Source organism: Nomascus leucogenys, chromosome 18, assembly GCF_006542625.1.
Source record: "Nomascus leucogenys isolate Asia chromosome 18, Asia_NLE_v1, whole genome shotgun sequence".
Taxonomy (NCBI): domain Eukaryota; kingdom Metazoa; phylum Chordata; class Mammalia; order Primates; family Hylobatidae; genus Nomascus; species Nomascus leucogenys.
The window spans coordinates 91,891,731-91,911,754 of NC_044398.1; the positions used below are offsets into that span (position 1 = coordinate 91,891,731).

The 20,024-nt window shown below is 50.5% G+C and overlaps 2 protein-coding genes and 1 pseudogene across 2 annotated transcripts; all 3 read left to right on the forward strand.

Annotated features, from left to right (window-relative positions):
* Window positions 1–60: 60 nt before the first annotated feature.
* LOC115831360 lies at window positions 61–184 on the forward strand (annotated as a pseudogene).
* Window positions 185–1,001: 817 nt separating this feature from the next.
* PRM3 (protamine 3) lies at window positions 1,002–1,337 on the forward strand. The gene has a single exon (XM_003269088.2). The coding sequence runs from the start codon at window positions 1,002–1,004 to the stop codon at window positions 1,335–1,337; it is 336 nt and encodes a 111-aa protein (XP_003269136.2).
* A 3,968-nt stretch (window positions 1,338–5,305) lies between these two features.
* Window positions 5,306–6,844, forward strand: TNP2 (transition protein 2). Its single transcript, XM_004091256.3, has 2 exons — window positions 5,306–5,777; window positions 6,673–6,844. Exons 1-2 carry the CDS (start codon window positions 5,363–5,365, stop codon window positions 6,687–6,689), a joined length of 432 nt encoding a protein of 143 aa, XP_004091304.2. The 5' UTR covers window positions 5,306–5,362; the 3' UTR covers window positions 6,690–6,844.
* Window positions 6,845–20,024: the final 13,180 nt, after the last annotated feature.

A 20,024-nucleotide genomic window follows, 5' to 3' on the forward strand; every position in this document is an offset into this window, starting at 1 on the left:
CCAAGGGGCAGCTCCATGATGTCTTCTCTGTGGCCCCAAAACACTTAAGAGGATGTCACTCCACCCTGACCTGCGTAGAGTGGCATCCGGTTGGTGGTGTCCATCTCGCATCAGTCAGGGGCAAAGCAACCCCTTGTTCATCCTAGCTTGGTTTCTGGCCTGTTCCCATGCCTTGGACAAACAATGCTTAGGAGCCATTGCTTTTCAAGAAGATTTCACACTTTCAGGCCCCCTGAAGGAAGAGTTCCAAGCGTTCCTGAGTTTTATGAAGGTAGAGCTTACAGAGTGCATACATTTTTTTTTTTTTTTTGAGACGAAGTCTCGCTCTGTCGCCCAGGCTGGAGTGCAGTGGCGCGATCTCAGCTCACTGCAAGCTCCGCCTCCCGGGTTCACGCCATTCTCCTGCCTCAGCCTCTCCGAGTAGCTGGGACTACAGGCGCCCGCTACCACGCCCGGCTAATTTTTTGTATTTTTAGTAGAGACAGCGTTTCACCATGGTCTCGATCTCCTGACCTCGTGATCTGTCCACCTCGGCCTCCCAAAGTGCTGGGATTACAAGCGTGAGCCACCGCGCCTGGCCAGAGTGCATACATTTTAAGCACACAACTTGATGATTTATTTCCAAGGGTTAACAGTCAAGAAACTCAACAGAGACAGCTCTCTCTGGCTGGCGATTTCTGGGATGTGGGGAGGAGTCTGTGTGTGCCCCTCCTGCTTCTAGAAATTCAATCCCTAACTCCTATCCCAGCTACAAGGGAAACTTTCTCCAGGGCAAATGAGGACTATGATGCCGGCATCCGAACTGGCCCCAATGCTCAGCCTTGCAGACCTCCCCTGTGGGGGCTGGGAACTGCTAGTGGCTGAGGTCTGAGTTAGCTGTTGGCTCAGACCCAGGTTCCCAAGTAGGGGTGGGCTCCCTTTGTGATGTCAGCATCCTGCCCCCACTCGCAGCCCCTTCACCCACCGCCTCACCTTGTCCAGACAGACAGGCAACGCGGATCATGGGTTCCCGCTGTGCCAAGCTCAACACAGGCCACAGCCCAGGCCACAGCACAGGCCACAGCATGGGCCATGGCCGGGGCCACGAATCCTCCATGAAGAAGCTCATGGCCTGTGTGAGTCAGGATAACCTCTCCTTGTCATCAGAGGGCGAGGAAGAGGAGGAAGAGGAGGAGGAGGGGGAAGAGGAGGAAGAGGAGGAGGAGGGGGAAGAGGAGGAGAAAGAGGAGCTGCCGGTGCAGGGCAAGCTGCTGCTGATGGAGCGTGAGCGGCAGGAGGAGGGCCAGGACAATGCCGAGGCCCAGCAGAACCCCGAGCCCAAGCAGACACACTCCTGACCCACAACGAAGGCCCACGAAGGGACGCCCACTGCTGCTCCGGCGACAGTGTTCAGAGAAGAGTCAATAAAAAGTCTCTGAGAAATCCTCCCTGTCTCTGGTTTCCCCTCACCCTATCCCTTCTGGTCCCATGTGTGCACATGTGTGAAGGTATGTGTGTGGGTACACGTGGAGGGAGGCCAGCTGCCAAGAAAGGCTGAACAGCAGGGCTCGGTGACCTTGTTCCCAAGCCCTAGCCACAGGTTCAGGGGCTTTGGGAGGGGGAAATCATCTCAGCCAAATCTTCCCATCTCTGGGACAGGGGAAATTCCTCTCTCAGTCCCAGCACACCCTAGCTGAGTGCACCCAGAGGGACAGGGTAACTGCCTTCATCGCAGGCCCCACTGTGCCACCCCAACTATGGACAGTCTTTTAAGAACACTGGCTTGGGAGTTCAGCAGACCTGGGTTCAAACTTATTTTCTGCTAGCTGCGTGCCCTTGAGCAAGTCACTGCGTGTCTTTGAGCCTCAGGCTGCCCCTCCCGGCGTTCAGGGGAAGCTAATAGCTACTCATGGGTCAGCTGATCAGGAGAATTAGCTCAAGTGATGGGTGGGACCAGGCCTGGCACCAGTCAGTGCTGAGCTAGGACAGGGATTGTTGCTGGGATCATGATGGTTCCCTCTGGGTCCTTCTTGTCTGCAGACTCTTCCACTGCCAGTCTATGCTGCTGGCAACCATCTGCAACCCCTACCTGGAAGCTCACTCCTGCCTTCTTCGAGGGGTCTAGCCCTGGGGGCAGAGAGAGTGCCCCATGAGAGCAGTAGGCAAAAGAGGCCCAGGGAGGTGACTGGGTACAGATGCAGAACCTAGGCCCCATCCTCTCGCTGTGGGCTCGGTGCACATTCCTCAAGGAGCTTCGGAATGCGTCTGCTGCCCACCCTACCGCCGGCTCCTCCCTCACTCCTTCCATCCCAAAGAAGCAACAAATACGATCTCCACCACATTCCCTCACAGTCCTCCAAGCACCAGCCACCTTGAGCTAATTCTCCTGATCAGCTGATCCCCTGTCCCCGAGGGGATCCTAGCTGGTACCGTGGCAGTGGGGCTGGCGGATGGGGAATTTTCAGGGAAGCCTCGGTTTCTCTGGGGGCCATGTTTGAGGGCAGGAAGCGGCCTTGGGCTACCCTGAGGGTAGGCCACTGCCCTGCCCTGCAATAGCCTAAGGCAAGGGAGGCCCCGTTATCCCACTACTTCCAGACCCACAAATGACTCGGTTGGTCAGTTTTGTCCTTTTATCCAAGGCCCAAAGGTCCGCCCACCCATTCATTTGCCCAGGAAACATGAGCTGAGCCCCCGTTGCATGCCCCACATGCTGCTAGTCACCAGGGGCCCTGGTAATAAGACACAGTCCCTGCTGTCCTGGGAGAGAGTTCACTGTCATGGGTGCGGGGGCAGGTATGTGACGTGCCACACACCCGCTGCTGGGAGAGGTCAGCCCTCCCTGGAAGGACTGGAAAGGTGTGTGGCGGAGAGGCTGGTTGATGGCAGGCCACAATCTCCATTCCAGGCTATGTGCTTGAGGGTGGGAAAGTGGGGCGTTGGCAGTGGAGGAGCAGGAGGCCACGGGAAGGGGGGTCCAGAGACCAAGAAAGTCTTCACGGCTTGGTCTAGCATACACCCCACAACCGGACCTGCTGAGCCCACCCAAGGCAGGACCCCGAGAACCCTGCCGCAGGTGTCCCTCTAATCACCGAGAATCCCTTAGTGACCTCGAGAGGAGGCCGGACCTGAATATGACTGGCTCTGCCCCTGATCGGCTAAGGGACTCTGGGCTGGTTACTCCACCTCTCTGAGCCTGTTCCCTCTTTGCTAAATGTAATCATTATATCTGCCTTATGGGGTGCGTTAGTTTCCTGGGGCTGCCATACCAAATGACCACAAACTTGGTGGCTAAAACAACAGAAATGTATACTCTGCAGTTCTGGAGGCCAAAAGTCTGAAGTGAAGGTGCCAGCTGGGCTGATCTCCCTCCGGAGGCCTTAGCAGAGAATCCTTCCTTGCCTCCTCTAGCTCACAGAACTCCAAGTTCGTCTCCATCTTCCCATGGTTTCCTCTTCTCCCTGTGTGACACCTCTTCTGTCTCTCATAAGGACATTTATCATTGGATTTAGGGCCCACCAGCTAAGCCAACATGCTTATCTCAAGATTCTTAGCTTAATTACATCTGCAAAGACCCCTTTTCCAAATATCACATTGACAGGTTCTAGGAGTTATAACGTGGACATAGATTTTTGGGGGTTGCCATTCATTCCACTACAAAGGGTCACTGTAAGGTTTGATGGCAAAGCTGCCTGGAGAGGGTAAGGTCCAGAGCCCAGCCATGTAGAAAGCATTCAGTAAATGAAAGCAGTTCTCACTGTAAGAAATTTGACATGTTTATTAAGAAATAAACTGCAAAGGCTGGGCATATTGGCTCGTGCCTGTAGTTCCAGCACTTTGGGAAGCCAAAGCAGGAGAACATCTTGAGCTCATGAGTTCAAGACCCACCTAAGCAACAAAGTGAGACCCCATCTCTACAAAAAATAAAAATAAAAAAATTAGACAGGTGTGGTGGCATGCACCTATAGTCACAGCTACTTGGGGGGCTGAGGTGGGAGGATCGTTTGAGTCCAGGAGGTGGAGGCTGCAGTGAGCTATAATCGTGCCACTGCACTCTAGCCTAGGCAACACAGCAAGATCCTTTCTCAAAAGAAAAAGAAAAAGAAAAAAACTTCCATAAAAGCAGATGATTGCAAATCCTCATAGCAAGAGGCAAAGTTGGACATGGGCAGAGTGAGAGGTTGGCTTGGGCCGGGGGCCTGCTCCGGGAGGACAGACAGAGACAGGCAGTTCCATGGAGAGAGAAGTGGGAAAGTACAGGGCCAAGGGCTAAGCCCAAAGGCATCGGCCAAGACGGGGAGGGGTGGAAGGCTCTGGATGGAAACCCAAAAACGAGAAGATCAAATGGCCTGGTGTTCAAACATAAGTCTGGGCTTTCTTCTCGAGGTACTGGGGTGTCTGAGCAGGGACGGCGTGATTCAAACAGTATGGCAAGGCTTTGTTAGCAGAGAGGGGAGCAGAATCAAGAGGCAGAAACTGAAGGAGAGAGATGGGTTTCCAAGGGCCCCCTGTAGCTTGACAGGCATCTCAGGCCCATGAGAATACCAGGAAACAGGGAAAGATACCCCTTTGTCACATAAGACAACTAAGCCTCAGAAACCACAATGGTCTATGCAAGATTGGACATCAGTGCAAACCAGGATTTCAACCTGGCTGTGAATCTCCCAACTTTAGATCTGGCTGGGGAGGTAGGCTTGCCAGGCAAGCCCCAGGACCACCCCTTGGTCCATGTGGTTACTCATCTTTCATCCATCCACCAAGCCATCTGGCCAAATCATCACCTCCCCATCATCTGGGCACTAATCATCTGTCTTAACAACTGCCCACCATTCAGCTGCCATCACCAGGGTCAGGGCTGCACTCTTGGCACCCAAGCTGCCCAGGGCGTTAAGAAAAACACCTGACGATGCTGGTCAGTGATGTTTACTAAGCTCTTATTGTGGGCTGGGCCTGGGCTAACTGCTTGATATAAATTCTCTCCTTTATTAATAATTCTTCTAACGTCCAAATGAGGTCAGTACAATCATTGTCCCTATTCTGCAGAGATGGGGAAACTGGGACTTGTTCAGGCAAATCCCAAGGGCTGACCATGTGGAAAAAGCAGATCTGGGATGCAGACTCAGCTTAATCTGACCCAAGGGCTCCTACCCTGAACCAGCAGCTGGGACTACCTCCAGGGTACCCCTGAGAGCTGCCCCAGCCTGGGGGTGAGGGTAAGGGGTAGGGGGCTTTGTCTTGGCTGGGCCACATCTGTCACACCCCTGTGGCCTGTGCCATCATAATCAGCCCCAACTATATAACCAGGGGGGCTGCCAGGGCCTCCGTAAAGCTAGGCCTGCTGGGAGAGGACAAGGAGGAGGCCCTGCCCCTCCAAACGTGGCCTCCTATGGACACCAAGACTCACAGCCTTCCTATCACCCACACCCAGCTCCATAGCAACTCTCGGCCCCAAAGCCGCACCTGCAGCCCATGCACCTGTACCCGCCACTGCCAGACCTTCAGCCAGAGTTGCAGACAGAGCCAGCGTGGCAGCCGGAGCAGGAGCTCCAGCCAGAGCCCAGCCAGCTACCGTAACCTAACTGGAGCCCACAGCTCATCCGGCTGCCAGAGCCACAGTACCAACGCCAGTCCACCACCAAAGTGCCACAAAAAGACTATGAACTCCCACCACTCTCCCATGCGGCCCACCATCCTGCGCTGCAGCTGCCCCAAGAACAGAAAGAACTTGGGAGGCAAGCTGAACAAGAAAAAAATGGCCAAGAGGATCCAGCAGGTGTACAAAACCAAGAAGCGGAGCTCAGGTACCCTTTAAGGAGGTGGGGAAGGGCCACTGAGCCCACAGATGATGGGGAGCAGACTTGGGGGCAGTGAGAGGAAGGCTGCAGCCAGGTCACACGGGAACCACAGGCAAGGATGAAGAGGGAGAAGAGAAACAATGGCAGTTGGCTAGTTGAATGTATGATATGTTGATGGACAGGCTCTTTGAAATTGGATGGGTTGATTAGGAGGATGGAAAGATGGACAGATAGCACATAAGCTAGACGGAAGCATGAATGGGGTTGAGAGGTTGGGTGGATGACTGGGTGGGCAAATAATAAATAGGCAATAGAAACGATAGTTGGAAGAATGCATTAGTTGAATGATACGAAGTTTGGATATGATTAGCTGGATGGATGAATAAATGGATGAATGCACTGGCTGGCTAGTTATTGGTTGGTTAGGTAGACGATTAGTTGGAAGATTGTGGTTGGTGGATGAATTGGTTAGACACAGAGTTAAATAGTTGTAAAAGTTTTGATGGGTTGGTTTGATTGGTTAAATACTATCTTAATAGAGTAATATAGAGTAATTGAATAATTACTGTATATTCTATATATAGTCTATACTCTATATTCTATATCTATATAGTCTAGAATAGATATCTAGACTAATGGGATAGAATGGGAAAGAACTGTTGAATAAATGAATGGAATGAGTGAACTAATGAATGACTAATGAATGAATGGATGACAAATGGAAGGCATACATGGAATGGATAGATGGATTCACATAGGTCAAAAGGACACTGACGGTAGTCTAAACTCTATCTATGCCCCATATTCAATCACAAATGAGTAGTTGTAAGACCTACAGGAGGTCAGTGACTTCATGAAGTGCTCAGCTATTAAAGGTTCCTTTCCCACTCTTATCCCTTAGGACGGAAATCCAACTAATGAGACCACACTCCTTGGCTTGTTCCTGCGTGTTCCACCCAAATGAGAAAATGCTAGGATGAGAAAATGCTAGGATGAGGTCAATCTTCTTGCAGGAACATGCTACTATGGTGATTTCTACGCAACACTAATTAAAGCTTGTACCTGGAAGACTATCCCTGAGTAGTCATAGTCATTTTGATTGCACTAATAAAGGTGTTATGTGTTTTGGGGGCCTGCACAGGGGCAGAAATGAATGGGGGTGGGATGCCAAGAAGCCTGCAGAGTTCACTCTGCTTGGATAACAATCTTTTGCCCTGTATGCTCCCACATGGGTGTGTACATATGTGGACACACAAGATGCGCACAGGTACACACCCTATTCATGTGATCCACATGTATGTAGCCCAAGAACATGACAGGAGACAGGAAGAGGGGTTCAGAATATACCTTTTGCAATCCAGAGCATCCTGAGTTTGAATCCTGGCTCATCTTTCGTACTCGCTGTGTGACCTTGGACTGTGATCAACCTCTGAGCCTCACTTGTTGATTCTGTAATATAGTATCAACCTCAAGTTCCTCAAAGTAGCCATTTCAACAAACTTTTACTAAAGGACTAAAGTCTGTTCAGGGGCTGTGCTGAGCTCTGGGAACAGAACTAGAGAACACACAAGGCCCTGCCCTCATGGAACTTACAGTCCAAACACACAAGACTTGTCACAATGAGCTGTATCAAGGGAGCAGGGTGATGTCATGTCCCTGTGAGGGAATGAGCCTGGGTTAGAACCTGTGTTCCAGAGGAGCTGGCATAGAATCTGAAGGTGCTGGGACATGAGCTGGGGGCACCAGGCGGGGGCCAGACCATGCCGGGGTTGTACCAAGCTCTGCAGGAAGGAGCTTGGACGTTATTCTTGGTGTGAGAAGTCAGGGGAGGGTCTCAACTGGGTGAGTTGATAGAGTCTGGTGTGTGCTTTTTTTTTTGAGACCATCTCACTCTGTCACCCAGGCTGGCGTTTGGTGAGGCAATCATGGCTCACTGTAGCCTTGATCTCCCAGGCTCAAGCCATCCTCCCACCTCAGGTTCCCGAGTAGCATGACATGCATCACCATACTTAGCTATTTTTTTTTTTTTATTATACTTTAGGTTTTAGGGTACATGTGCACAATGTGCAGGTTTGTTACATATGTATCCATGTGCCATGTTGATTTCCTGCACCCATTAACTCGTCATTTAGCATTAGGTACATCTCCTAATGCTGTCCCTCCCCCGTCCCCCCACCCCACAACAGTCCCCGGAATGTGATGTTCCCCTTCCTGTGTCCATGAGTTCTCATTGTTCAATTCCCACCTATGAGTGAGAACATGTGGTGTTTGGTTTTTTGTCCTTGCGATAGTTTACTGAGAATGATGTTTTCCAGTTTCATCCATGTCCCTACAAAGGACACGAACTCATCATTTTTTATGGCTGCATAGTATTCCACGGTGTATATGTGCCACATTTTCTTAATCCAGTCTATCCTTGTTGGACATTTGGGTTGGTTCCAACTCTTTGCTATTGTGAATAGTGCCGCAATAAACATACGTGTGCATGTGTCTTTATAGCAGCATGATTTATAGTCCTTTGGGTATATACCCAGTAATGGGATGGCTGGGTCAAATGGTATTTCTAGTTCTAGATCCCTGAGGAATCGCCACACTGACTTCCACAATGGTTTAACTAGTTTACAGTCGCACCAACAGTGTAAAAGTGCTCCTATTTCTCCATATCCTCTCCAGCACCTGTTGTTTCCTGCTTTTTTAATGATGGCCATTCTAACTGGTGTGAGACGGTATCTCACTGTGGTTTTGATTTGCATTTCTCTGATGGCCAGTGATGATGAGCATTTCTTCATGTGTTTTTTGGCTGCATAAATGTCTTCTTTTGAGAAGTGTCTGTTCATGTCCTTTGCCCACTTTTTGATGGGGTTGTTTGTTTTCTTCTTGTAAATTTGTTTGAGTTCATTGTAGATTCTGGATATTAGCCCTTTGTCAGATGAGTAGGTTGCAAAAATTTTCTCCCATTCTGTAGGTTGCCTGTTCACTCTGATGGTAGTTTCTTTTGCTGTGCAGAAGCTCTTTAGTTTAATTAGATCCCATTTGTCAATTTTGGCTTTTGTTGCCAAAGCTTATACACCATGATCAAATGGGCTTCATCCCTGGGATGCAAGGCTGGTTCAACATATGCAAATCAATAAATGTAATCCAGCATATAAACAGAACCAAAGACAAAAACCACATGATTATCTCAATAGATGCAGAAAAGGCCTTTGACAAAATTCAACAACCCTTCATGCTAAAAACTCTCAATAAATTAGGTATTGATGGGACGTATCTCAAAATAATAAGAGCTATCTACGACAAACCCACAGCCAATATCATACTGAATGGGCAAAAACTGGAAGCATTCCCTCTGAAAACTGGCACGAGACAGGGATGCCCTCTCTCACCGCTCCTATTCAACATAGTGCTGGAAGTTCTGGCCAGGGCAATCAGGCAGGAGAAGGAAATAAAAGGCATTCAATTAGGAAAAGAGGAAGTCAAACTGTCCCTGTTTGCAGATGACATGATTGTATATCTAGAAAATCCCATTGTCTCAGCCCAAAATCTCCTTAAGCTGATTAGCAACTTCAGCAAAGTCTCAGGATACAAAATCAATGTGCAAAAATCACAAGCATTCTTGTACACCAATTACAGACAAACAGAGAGCCAAATCATGAGTGAACTCCCATTCACAATTGCTTCAAAGAGGATAAAATACCTAGGAATCCAACTTACAAGGGATGTGAAGGACCTCTTCAAGGAGAACTACAAACCACTGCTCAATGAAATAAAAGAGGATACAAACAAATGGAAGAACATTCCATGCTCATGGGTTGGAAGAATCAATATCGTGAAAATGGCCATACTGCCCAAGGTAATTTATAGATTCAACGCCATCCCCATCAAGCTACCAATGACTTTCTTCACAGAATTGGAAAAAACTACTTTAAAGTTCATATGGAACCAAAAAAGAGCCTGCATCGCCAAGTCAATCCTAAGCCAAAAGAACAAAGCTGGAGGCATCACGCTACCTGACTTCAAACTATACTACAAGGCTACAGTAACCAAAACAGCATGGTACTGGTACCACAACAGAGATATAGATCAATGGAACAGAACAGAGCCCTCAGAAATGATGCCGCATATCTACAACTATCTGATCTTTGACAAACCTGACAAAAACAAGAAATGGGGAAAGGATTCCCTATTTAATAAATGGTGCTGGGAAAACTGGCTAGCCATATGTAGAAAGCTGAAACTGGATCCCTTCCTTACACCTTATACAAAAATTAATTCAAGATGGATTAAAGACTTAAATGTTAGACCTAAAACCATTAAAATCCTACAAGAAAACCTAGGCAATACCATTCAGGACATAGGCGTGGGCAAGGACTTCATGTCTAAAACACCAAAAGCAATGGCAATGCTTAGCTATTTTTGACTTCTCGCTCTGTCGCCCAGGCTGGAGGGCAGTGGCGCCATCGCAGCTCACTGCAACCTCTGCCTCCCGGGTTCAAGCAATTCTCCTGCCTCAGCCTCCCGAGTAGCCAGGATTATAGGCGCCCACCACACCTGGCTAATTTTTCTATTTTTTTCCCCCATTGTGCAGGCGTTCTGTCACTGCTTTTTATTTTTATTTCATTTTGCTTTAAGTTCTGGGATACATGTGCAGAACATGCAGGTTTGTTACATAGGTGTACATGTGTCATGGTGGTTTGCTGCACCCATCAACCCGTCATCTAGGTTTTAAGCCCTTCATGCATTAGGTATTTGTCCTAATGCTCTCCCTCCCCTTTCCCCCGACACCTCAATTTTTGTATTTTTTTAGTAGAGACGAGGTTTCACCATGTTGGTCAGGCTGGTCTCAAACTCCTGACCTCAAGTGATCCACCCGCCTTGGCCTCCCAAAGTGCTGGAATTACAAGCATGAGCCACTGTGCCTGGCCTATTTTTTACTTTTTGTAGAGATGGGGTCTCACTATGTTGCCCAGGCCTTAAAAACCCTGAGCTCAAGCAATCCTCCCACCTCGGCCTCCCAGAGTTTTAGGATTACAGGCGTGAACCACTGCACCAAGCCTGGTGTGTGTTTTCTTTTTTCTTTTTTTTTTTTTTTGAGACGGAGTCTTGCTCTGTCGCCCAGGCTGGAGTGCAGTGGCGCGATCTCGTCTCACTGCAAGCTCTGCCTCCCGGGTTCACACCATTCTCCTGCCTCAGCATCCCGAGTAGCTGGGACTAAAGGTGCACACCGCCACGCCCGGCTAACTTTTTTGTATTTTTAGTAGAGACGGGGTTTCACCATGTTAGCCAGGATGGTCTCAATCTCCTGACCTCGTGATCCGCCTGCCTCGGCCTCCCAAAGTGTTGAGATTACAGGCGTGAGCCACCGCGCCCAGCCGCCTGCTGTGTGTTTTCAAAGTGGTGCTGGCTGCTATGTGGAGACTGGATTGCAGGGGATGGTATGGGGTACAGCAATTGGCAGAATGGCAGCCCGGTCTAGCAGGGAGATTTTCCACAACAGATGGGCCGGAGGTTCCTCTCAAGATAATGCCCAGAGTCCTGCCTTCCTCATTCCTCTTCCGCAAACGTTTACTGAGCACCCACTTATGTGGGTTTTGGGCTAAGGCCAAGGAGGGAAGATAAGGGTGAACCAGACAGAACCCTGCTTCCAAGTAGGAAACCTGCTCTCATCTGCAAAATGGGCACCCTTGCTGGGGGGCTGGGAGAGGTCAGTGTGTCATGCGTGTGACATGATGTCTGGGCTCAGTGCTTGGCACTCAGTAAACCTCTGCTATTAATATGGCATAAAAAGTATCAGGCAGATTTTCGTGAAGGAACGCCGGCTGCCAGACAAAAGGACTGGGGAATGGTCAGGGTCTTGTGTAAATTGGCTTCTGACCTTCATACCCACCAGCCTTGGTTTTAGGGTCAGACTCAAGTTTGCCCTGGTTCTCACTATCCTAGCTGAGGGGTCTGGTACTAGACCACTCTGAGCCTCACTCTCCTCCTCTGTCTAATGGGCTCATCATTCTGACATGCTGGGGGGAGCGGGGTACCCAGCAGCCTGGTGTGTGATAAGGTGCCCAGCACAGCGCCAGACACAGGGTCACTCTGTTTTATTTTGTGCTACATTTGACATTTGGGCTGAAGGAACAGGGTGAACAGGGGAAGGGAGGTGGGGCAGGAGTAGAAATGAGTGGTGATGGGCTGTCTGCAGGGAAGGGAAACGGACCCAGGTGTCTTGGGGAAGGCCTTGCAGGACTCCGAGCTTTGCTGAGCCTGTCCCAGGCAGTGGCATGACATGGAAGGTCCTCTTTCAGATCTCAGCTGTGTGGCCTTGAGCAAGTCATGTCCCCTGTCTGCATCCTGGTCTTTTCTGTAAAATGGGAGGCTAACGGTGCCTGCCTGGAGGGCTCCCAGTGGAGGTTCATTGAGATAATGCACCAGCAAGCATCCAAGAGAGGGCCTGGTCCAACCAATCAATGTCACTCAATGTCACTGTCAGTCTCCTTTCCTTGGGTCCCTTTATCCTCCTCTCATAGCAGGGAAATGTTCCAGGTTGTTTCTATTAGGAGAGGGTGTGGGGAAGCACCTAAGCACGCTCGGGAATTCCATTTATTGAGCACCTACTAGATGCCAGATGTTTTGACATAAATGTTTCCACGGAATCCACACTCCTCAACAAGAGACATTATTGGTCCCACTGTACAGATGAAGAAGCTGAGACTCAGAGGTGAAATGACTTGGTCAAGGACTCCTGGCAGGCAGGTCTGAGATAAGAGATTCGTGTTTTGCCCAAAACTTCCTGGTTCCCAAATGTAAAGCCACATTAAGCCATGATAGTCACTGACACATTGGTGCAAAACAGCTTGGGAGGCCCTTCTGGGGAACATATTTTGAAAAAGGAAGTGGAGACAGGGTTAGATATAAAGTCAGGGACTTTGAGCCCCACTCACCAAAGGACCTCCCTACTTCCTGGGCAGTGTCCTTTTATGATATGATTACCGAAGGCAGATCTTTTATTGTAAGCCGACGGACTGGGTCACACGTGTGGCTTATGAACCTACCTTTAACTCCACATTTCCCTGAAACCAACACCAACACAACCAACACAAAACTGGCACAAACACGGATAGTCACATATACAATCATAGCTCACCACAGCCTCGAAATCCTGGCCACATGTACGAAGAAGCGGCTGTTCAAACCCACTCAGACACAGAGACCCACATTCACACGTGGACCCCAAATACACATACACACCCCTACACATGCATGCAGGCTCTCAGTCACCTCCCCCGACCCTTCCCACAGGAAACACACATGTAGGCAAGCACTCACAATACACGCCACCCTTGTACAGTCAGATGCACAATGATGACAGGAAAAAAAATCCAACCACAGATTCATGCTTTCATTTACTCGGCTTGGAGTGGGTGGCAGCAGGTCGGGGACATGCCTGCTGGAGACCCAAATTCAGGAAATGGAGAGAGACAGACAATAAATCCAGCCAGCAAGAGAGTACGTGGGTTCTGAAGATGATCTATCTTGATACTCAGAGATTTAATTTCAGTGGGCTACTGGGGGGTGAGGTGAGGTCTGGGGAACAATGAGGTACAGCCTGTCCTGTGGGTGGGGTTACCTGCAGGGCTGTCACTCCTACGGGCCTGAGGGATCACCAAGGGGAAACGCAGTGGTCCTGGGTTGGGGCAGGAGTGGGGAATGGAGTGGTCAGACGAGAGGGCAGACCCTGGTGGAGACGCCCATGGGAGCTATGATTTGAAAGGAAACACATCTCAAACCCTGCAGCCACACAGACCCAGCTTCAAATCTCAGCTCCCCCATTCCCTCACTGGGTGACCCCAGGACTACTCCTTAATCTGAGTCTCAGGTGCATCTCACACTTTGTAAAGAGAACCGAGGAGGCCATGCTGTTCACTGTTGCATCTCCAGGACTTAGCACAGTGCCTGGCACATATTAGGAGTGCAGTAAATATTTGTTGAATAGATGAAAGAAGGAGCAGGCATTAAAGCAACAATGAGAAGCCACCACTTGCCAAATCATCAAATAGGCAAAAATGGAAAAAGTATGATAATGGTGAAGGCATGGGGAAACATTGTTGAATGCTTTTGCCCAGAAGGTAAATGTGCACAGCACGCTGGCAGGTGACTGGGTGGCACCTATGAACATTCAAACGGTAAGAACGGTTTATCATATGTGTCCCAAGGGGCTGTACAGGGAGGTACAGGCCATGCTGTTTGCAAGAGCAAAAATACAACCTATGTGTCCACCCACCGGGGATGGCTAAATGAACAGACGCTGACGAGTATCACGCAGTTCTTAAGGAGCACGGGGTGGATCTATATGTGATCTAGCCAGATTGCCAGAGTATTGTTGGGTGGAAAGTGCAAGATGGAGAAAGACATGACATTGATAGAGGGAAAAGTCCTACACAAAGGAATACTATTTTTTTTTTTAAATAATTGGGGTCTTGCTCTGTCACCCAGGCTGGAGTGCAGTGGCACAATCATAGCTCACCACAGCCTCGAACTGACCACAAGCGATCCTCCCAGCTCGACCTCCCAAAGCACTAGGATTACAGGTGTGAGCCACCACACCTGGCCAAGGAACATCATTTTTATGGGTCAAAATACAAGCATGTAGATGCATAGAAAAAGATCCCAGGGTGGGAGCAGTGGCTCATGCCTATAATCTCAGCACTTTGGGAGGACCAGGCAGGAGGATCACTTGAAACCAGGAGTTTGAGACCAGCCTGGGAAACAAAGTGAGACTCTGTCTCCCTAAAAATGAAAAAAGTAGGTGGGCATGGCAATGCGTGCCATCTACATGGGAGGCTGAGTCAGGAGGATTGCTTGAGCACAGTGGGGGTGGGGGTGGGGGTGTCAAGGCTGCAGTGAGCTGTGTTCACACCACTGCACCCCAGCCTGAGTGACAGAGGGAGACCCAGTCTCAAAAAATAAAAATAAAAATATAAAAGATCCCAAAGAACAGACCAAGCTGGTGCCTGGGTTACCTCTGGGGAGGAAAACTGAAGGAAAAAGAGGATAAAAAAGGAATGAGCATCAGTGAATGTGTCTAATGGGTGCTCAGCGAAGCTCTGTTGAATCTGGAGAGGCAGTAAAGATGTGGATATAACATCAGCCCCTGCTCTAGGCTTGCTGGTCTGGGCAAGGTGACCCAGAACGCTCTCCCACAGAGGGACTCATCACCCCAGGGCAGGCAGAGGTCCATCCCAGCCCTCTCCCTTCCTCCAGACCAGTCTCCTCCTAGAAGCCACTAGGGCTGCCTTCGGGTGTCCGGCTTACCTTTGGCCTCATGTGCCGCCCAGGGCCTCACATTCTTGTCATGCTCTACCGGGAATATGTTCTCCCTCCGTTCCCTTGGTGAGATCTCATTTTTTTTTTTTTTTTTTTTTTTTTTTTTTAAAGACAGGTCTCCCTGTGTCGCCTGGGCTGGAGTGCAGTGGTGCGATCTCAGCTCACTGCCATCTCTGTCTTCTGAGCTCAAGTGATCCTCCCACCTCAGGCTCCCAAGTAGCAGGGACCACAGCTGTGTGTCACCATGCCCAGCTAACTTTTTCGTATTTTTCTAGAGATGGGGTTTTGTCATGCTGCCCAGGCTGGTCTTGAACTCCTGAACTCAAGTGATGCTCACTCTTTTTTTTTTGAGACGGAGTCTCGCTCTGTCGCCCAGGCTGGAGTGCAGCGGCACGATCTCTGCTCACTGCAAGCTCCGCCTCCTGGGTTCACGCCATTCTCCTGCCTCAGCTTCCCTAATAGCTGGGACTACAGGCGCCTGCCACCACGCCCAGCTAATTTTTTGTATTTTTAGTAGAGACGGGGTTTCACCGTGTTAGCCAGGATGGTCTCCATCTCCTGACCTCGTGATCCGCCTGCCTCGGCCTCCCAAAGTGCTGGGATTACAGGCGTGAGCTACCGTGCCCGGCCGTGATGCTCACTCTTTACAGCTCAGTTGAGGGTCATCCCTCCCTGAGCCTGTTTAGGGTACTGCCAACTGGGCCAGTAGACACTGGGATTCCCACGTCGTAGCATGTGAGGAGACTGCTGCTGCTCTGTGTGCCCTGAGACCAGACACCTCCTCAGAGAGAACTGGGCCCAATTCTACCTCTCATTGCGATACCCGACATTCTCAACAGCATCACCACAGTGAGGGCCCATGGACATGAGGAATCTTCCTGCCCCACACTCTAACGTCCCCAGCCTGCTGCGTGCTAGCTCTTGTGCCTAGTTTCATAGTTTCTGCAAGTTCTTTGCCCCCTATGTCACCGCTACTGGTCCCTGCTGTCAGCTGCTGACACCTAATTTGTCACTTATGGGATGGGGTGGGGTGGGTAGAAACTGGTTAGGCTTGTTGGAATACGGTGCAAAAATGGAGTGAATAGGCCACGACAAAGATCCCAAGGGATTACTGAGGAACAGGCACCGTGCTTCCCAGGCTTGGGCTTTGTGAGAGTTCTCTGGGCCACTGGATTCAGTCAACTTGCCTGAAGCCACACAGCTGATGGGGAGGGGAGCTGGGACTGGAAGCAGGTGTGTCTGGACCCCTCCACCAGCATTCCTAGAATTCTACTTTCCCGCCCCTCCTATTTTGCAGCTGTTAACGTAACAATCTTGACTGCTTTCTGAAAGCCAGTGACTACTGACTACTTCAAGTAACGGCTGACTTCGCCTCTCCTTTCTTCACCTGTGCCTGCTAGAAGAGTCTCATCAAGTCTCCAGGACTGGCGCCACTTTGGAGTCCAGCCACTGGCTCATGCCATTGCTCCCTGGCCTCTCACACCTTCTCCTTGCACTTGGGTCCTCTGAGCTCCCACCCCTCTACCTGCTACTGAGACACACAATCGTTCCTGCGGTAGGAGCAGAAGGGATCTACTTCATACGTCAAAGCAACCTCTCCCGACAGAGGACTTCAGGCCAGGTTCTGCCAAGCCCCTGGGCTCCCCAAAACACCTTCACCAAGTTCCACCAGTTCCCTGAGTTGTGCTCTCCTCATCTGATCAAGGGAAACACATCATTTCCAATTCACAGGACCATGGGAAAGTGTCCCAAGGCCACTACTACAGCTCATCGTGGCTAAAGCCCAGCAGTTGGGAAGGTCAGCAGCTAGAAGGCTCTTTCCACACTCAGTCCTATGCTGTCTCCTGGGCCTGGATGGCTGGCCCATGTACTCAGGGCAAAATCCAAACCCCTGCCACAGCCCAGCAAGGCCCTGCCTGATGGATCAGACCCTGCCAACCCCTATGCCTCACCCCTACACCACCCCCTGGCTCGCTATACCAACTCTCCTTTCCTATCTTCAAGCACCCCCACCACAGGGCCTTTGCACTGGCTGTTCTCTCCACCTGGGGTCTTCATCCCACTTTTAGAAAGACTTCAGTGCTAATGTCACCACCTCCAAGAGGCTTTCCCTAACTTCCTTATCTCATCCCACAAACACCCAGTCACCCCTTTCTCTCTGTTTCTTCCCCACATAGCACCCAGTATGATGGGCGCTGATGGTGTCAATTCACTGACTCCCCTAGGTCTGCCTGAAGACCTCTGAGTCCGCTGCGTCTGGCATACAGTAAGTACCTGCTGAATAAATACTGAAGAAGTGAAATAGATATGTTATTATCCCATCTTGCAAATATGGAAACTGAGGCACAGAAAAGCTAAGAAGCTGGCCCCAGGCCACATGCTTATGAAATGACCCATTTAAATTCAGACCAGCGGTCAGCAGAATCCACACTGTGAGCCCACTGCTCGGGGCTCCCAGGGGCACAGAATCCCATGGGAACCTCCCTGACACATGGGTTAGAGGAAAAGGAGGGCTGAGGAATTTCGGGGCAGAGGCCAGTTTCACGATTACACACCCTGGTCAGGAGCTACTTTTCCCAGCAAGGCGCCACCAAAACCGGAAAGAGAAACTGAAAAGCTAAGTGCCATAAGCCACCAGGATCTTGACTTCCCCCAGATGCTGGCTGGGCCCCTCACATTTGGGGTACGAGGATCTGCCAAGATAGGGAGGAGAATGTTCCCACACATCTGGCTCTGGCTGTGGTTTAGTAAGCTGTGCATATAGGGCTGGTCCATCCGCCCTGTGACAAGAGGTCATTGTGCCAAGCACCGACTCCATGCCTGGCATTTTGCCCTCGGCTCTGCATGTCTGGCTGCTCTGTGAGGTACGAGATGTCCAGAGCTCACTTTGCAGTTGGGGCAAATGAGGTCCCAAGAGGGCAGGTCACGTGCCCAAGGTCACGCAGCAGGTCTAGGGTCGGAGCCTGGCCCCATCCTACTGAACAGTCTGAGCCCCTCAGGGTTTCATGCTGCCTGGCTTCCTGCGAGCCTGGTGCCCCGCCCTCCAGGAGAACAGCCCACAAGGCGGATGCTTGTCAACCAGCAGATTTCTTTTTGTCTTTCGGCATCTGGATTTGGTTTCATTTTGAACACAGGACTTCAGAAAATGAAACCAAAGCTGTCTGTCACTGGTGGCAGTGAGGAGAACCCACGAGTGCTCAGTGTACCCTTAGAAGATTTCCTGCTCCCTTGCTGTGCCTTCCCTGGCCTGTGGTCCCTGGACTAGGGCTTCAAACATAGATATAAAACAGTGCTTTGGGAAGCCAGGGCAGGACGGTCACTTAAGGACAGGAGTTCGAGACCAGCCTGGGCAACGTAGTGAGACCCCATCCCTACAAAAAATTAAAAAAATTAGCCAGGTGTGGTGGCATGTGACTGTAGTCTCAGCTACTCAGGAGGCTGAGATGGGAGAATCTCTTGAGCCCAGGAGGTTCAGGATATAGTGTCTCCTCGATCCTATCACTGCACTCCAGCCTGAGCAACAGAGCAACACTCCATCTCTTTAAAAACAATGGACACAGGGGTTGAAGCCATGTGTCTGTGGGCTCCAACACACTGCCACACCCACAGGCACCCTCGGATGAACAACAACAAACATCTACCGACTGCTTATTATACACTACGGGCTGTTTTAAGCACCTGACCCATAATCACTCATTTAATTCCCACACAACCCCGGGATGGAGGTACTATTTACTTTTCTTTTTGAGACAGGGTCTTACTCTGTTGCCCAGGCTGGAGTGCAGTGATGCAATCGTGGCTCACTGTTGCCTCGACCTCCTGGGCTCAAGCAATCCTCCTGCCTCAGCCTCCCAACTAGCTAGGAATACAGGTGCAATCCACCACGCCTGGCTGATTTTTGTACTTTTTTCTTTTTTTTTTTTTGTAGAGGGGGGTCTCACTTTGTTGCCCAGGCTGTTCTCAAACTCCTGGGCTCAAGCAATCCTCCTGTCTTGGCCTCCCAAGTGCTGGGATTACAGGCATGAGCTACTATGCCCTGCTAGAGGTACTATTATTATCCCCATTTCACAGATAAAGAAACCATGGCAGAGAGGTTAATTACATGCTCAAGGTCACAAGAATAGAAAGGTGCAGAGTTGGAACTGGGTCTCCTTGTATTCCATCAGCCGCCACAGAGTGTGGCCCCCAGCAGATGTTCAGTGGACATCTCTCGAATGACCACACACCTGACCTCTGGTGCAGGCAAGGTTCTGCATCTTCGCTCAGCCCGTCCCGCATGCGCATGCACACACACGCACAACCTAGACCACACCAATGACCACCACCAGCCCTGGCCACATGCAGATTCAGGGCACTGATGGGGTGCTAAGCCGGGCTGATTCTGGGCCACCCCGTGTTCAGGAGGTGAATAAGGACGTACGCTCTGCCTGGGGAAGGAGGCATGGTGGGGCCAGGGAGGCGGGAAGGACCAGGCACCAGGGCTTCCAGGGGAGAAGCCGTCTGGGCTGCCTCCTGAGAGCTGTCTGTAGAGGGCAGTGTGTCCCAGTGTGAGGCCAGTCACCAAGTCCCCAGCCTAGCCAGGATTTTATGTGGCCCCTTGTGATGCTGAGGCTCCTCACATGCCTTCATTCAAAAATACACGGAGCAGCCAGGCACCTACTCCATGGCCTTGCACGACAATCGGAATCACTAAATCACAAACACGTGTGCAAATTACAGCCCTGACCACCGACCGCTCACCATCCCAAGCCGCGGCCGTGTGTGTGGTGGGAAGGCAGTCTTTGAAGGGCAGATGCTTGACAGGGCAGTAGGAGGGGGAAATCTATAAGGAAGGGGTCGGGGGAGAGGAGGGCTAGGAAACCAGGTTTGGGGATTCATCACGTCTGAGAATGCACCATTTTTTCAATGGGCTCCAATTTGATGTCGTCCAGCTGCTCCTCT

Coding starts and splice junctions, on each gene's coding strand:
- PRM3 (XM_003269088.2), top strand. CDS start 1,002: ATGGGTTCCCGCTGTGCCAAGCTCAACACAGGCCACAGCCCAGGCCAC.
- TNP2 (XM_004091256.3), top strand. CDS start 5,363: ATGGACACCAAGACTCACAGCCTTCCTATCACCCACACCCAGCTCCAT.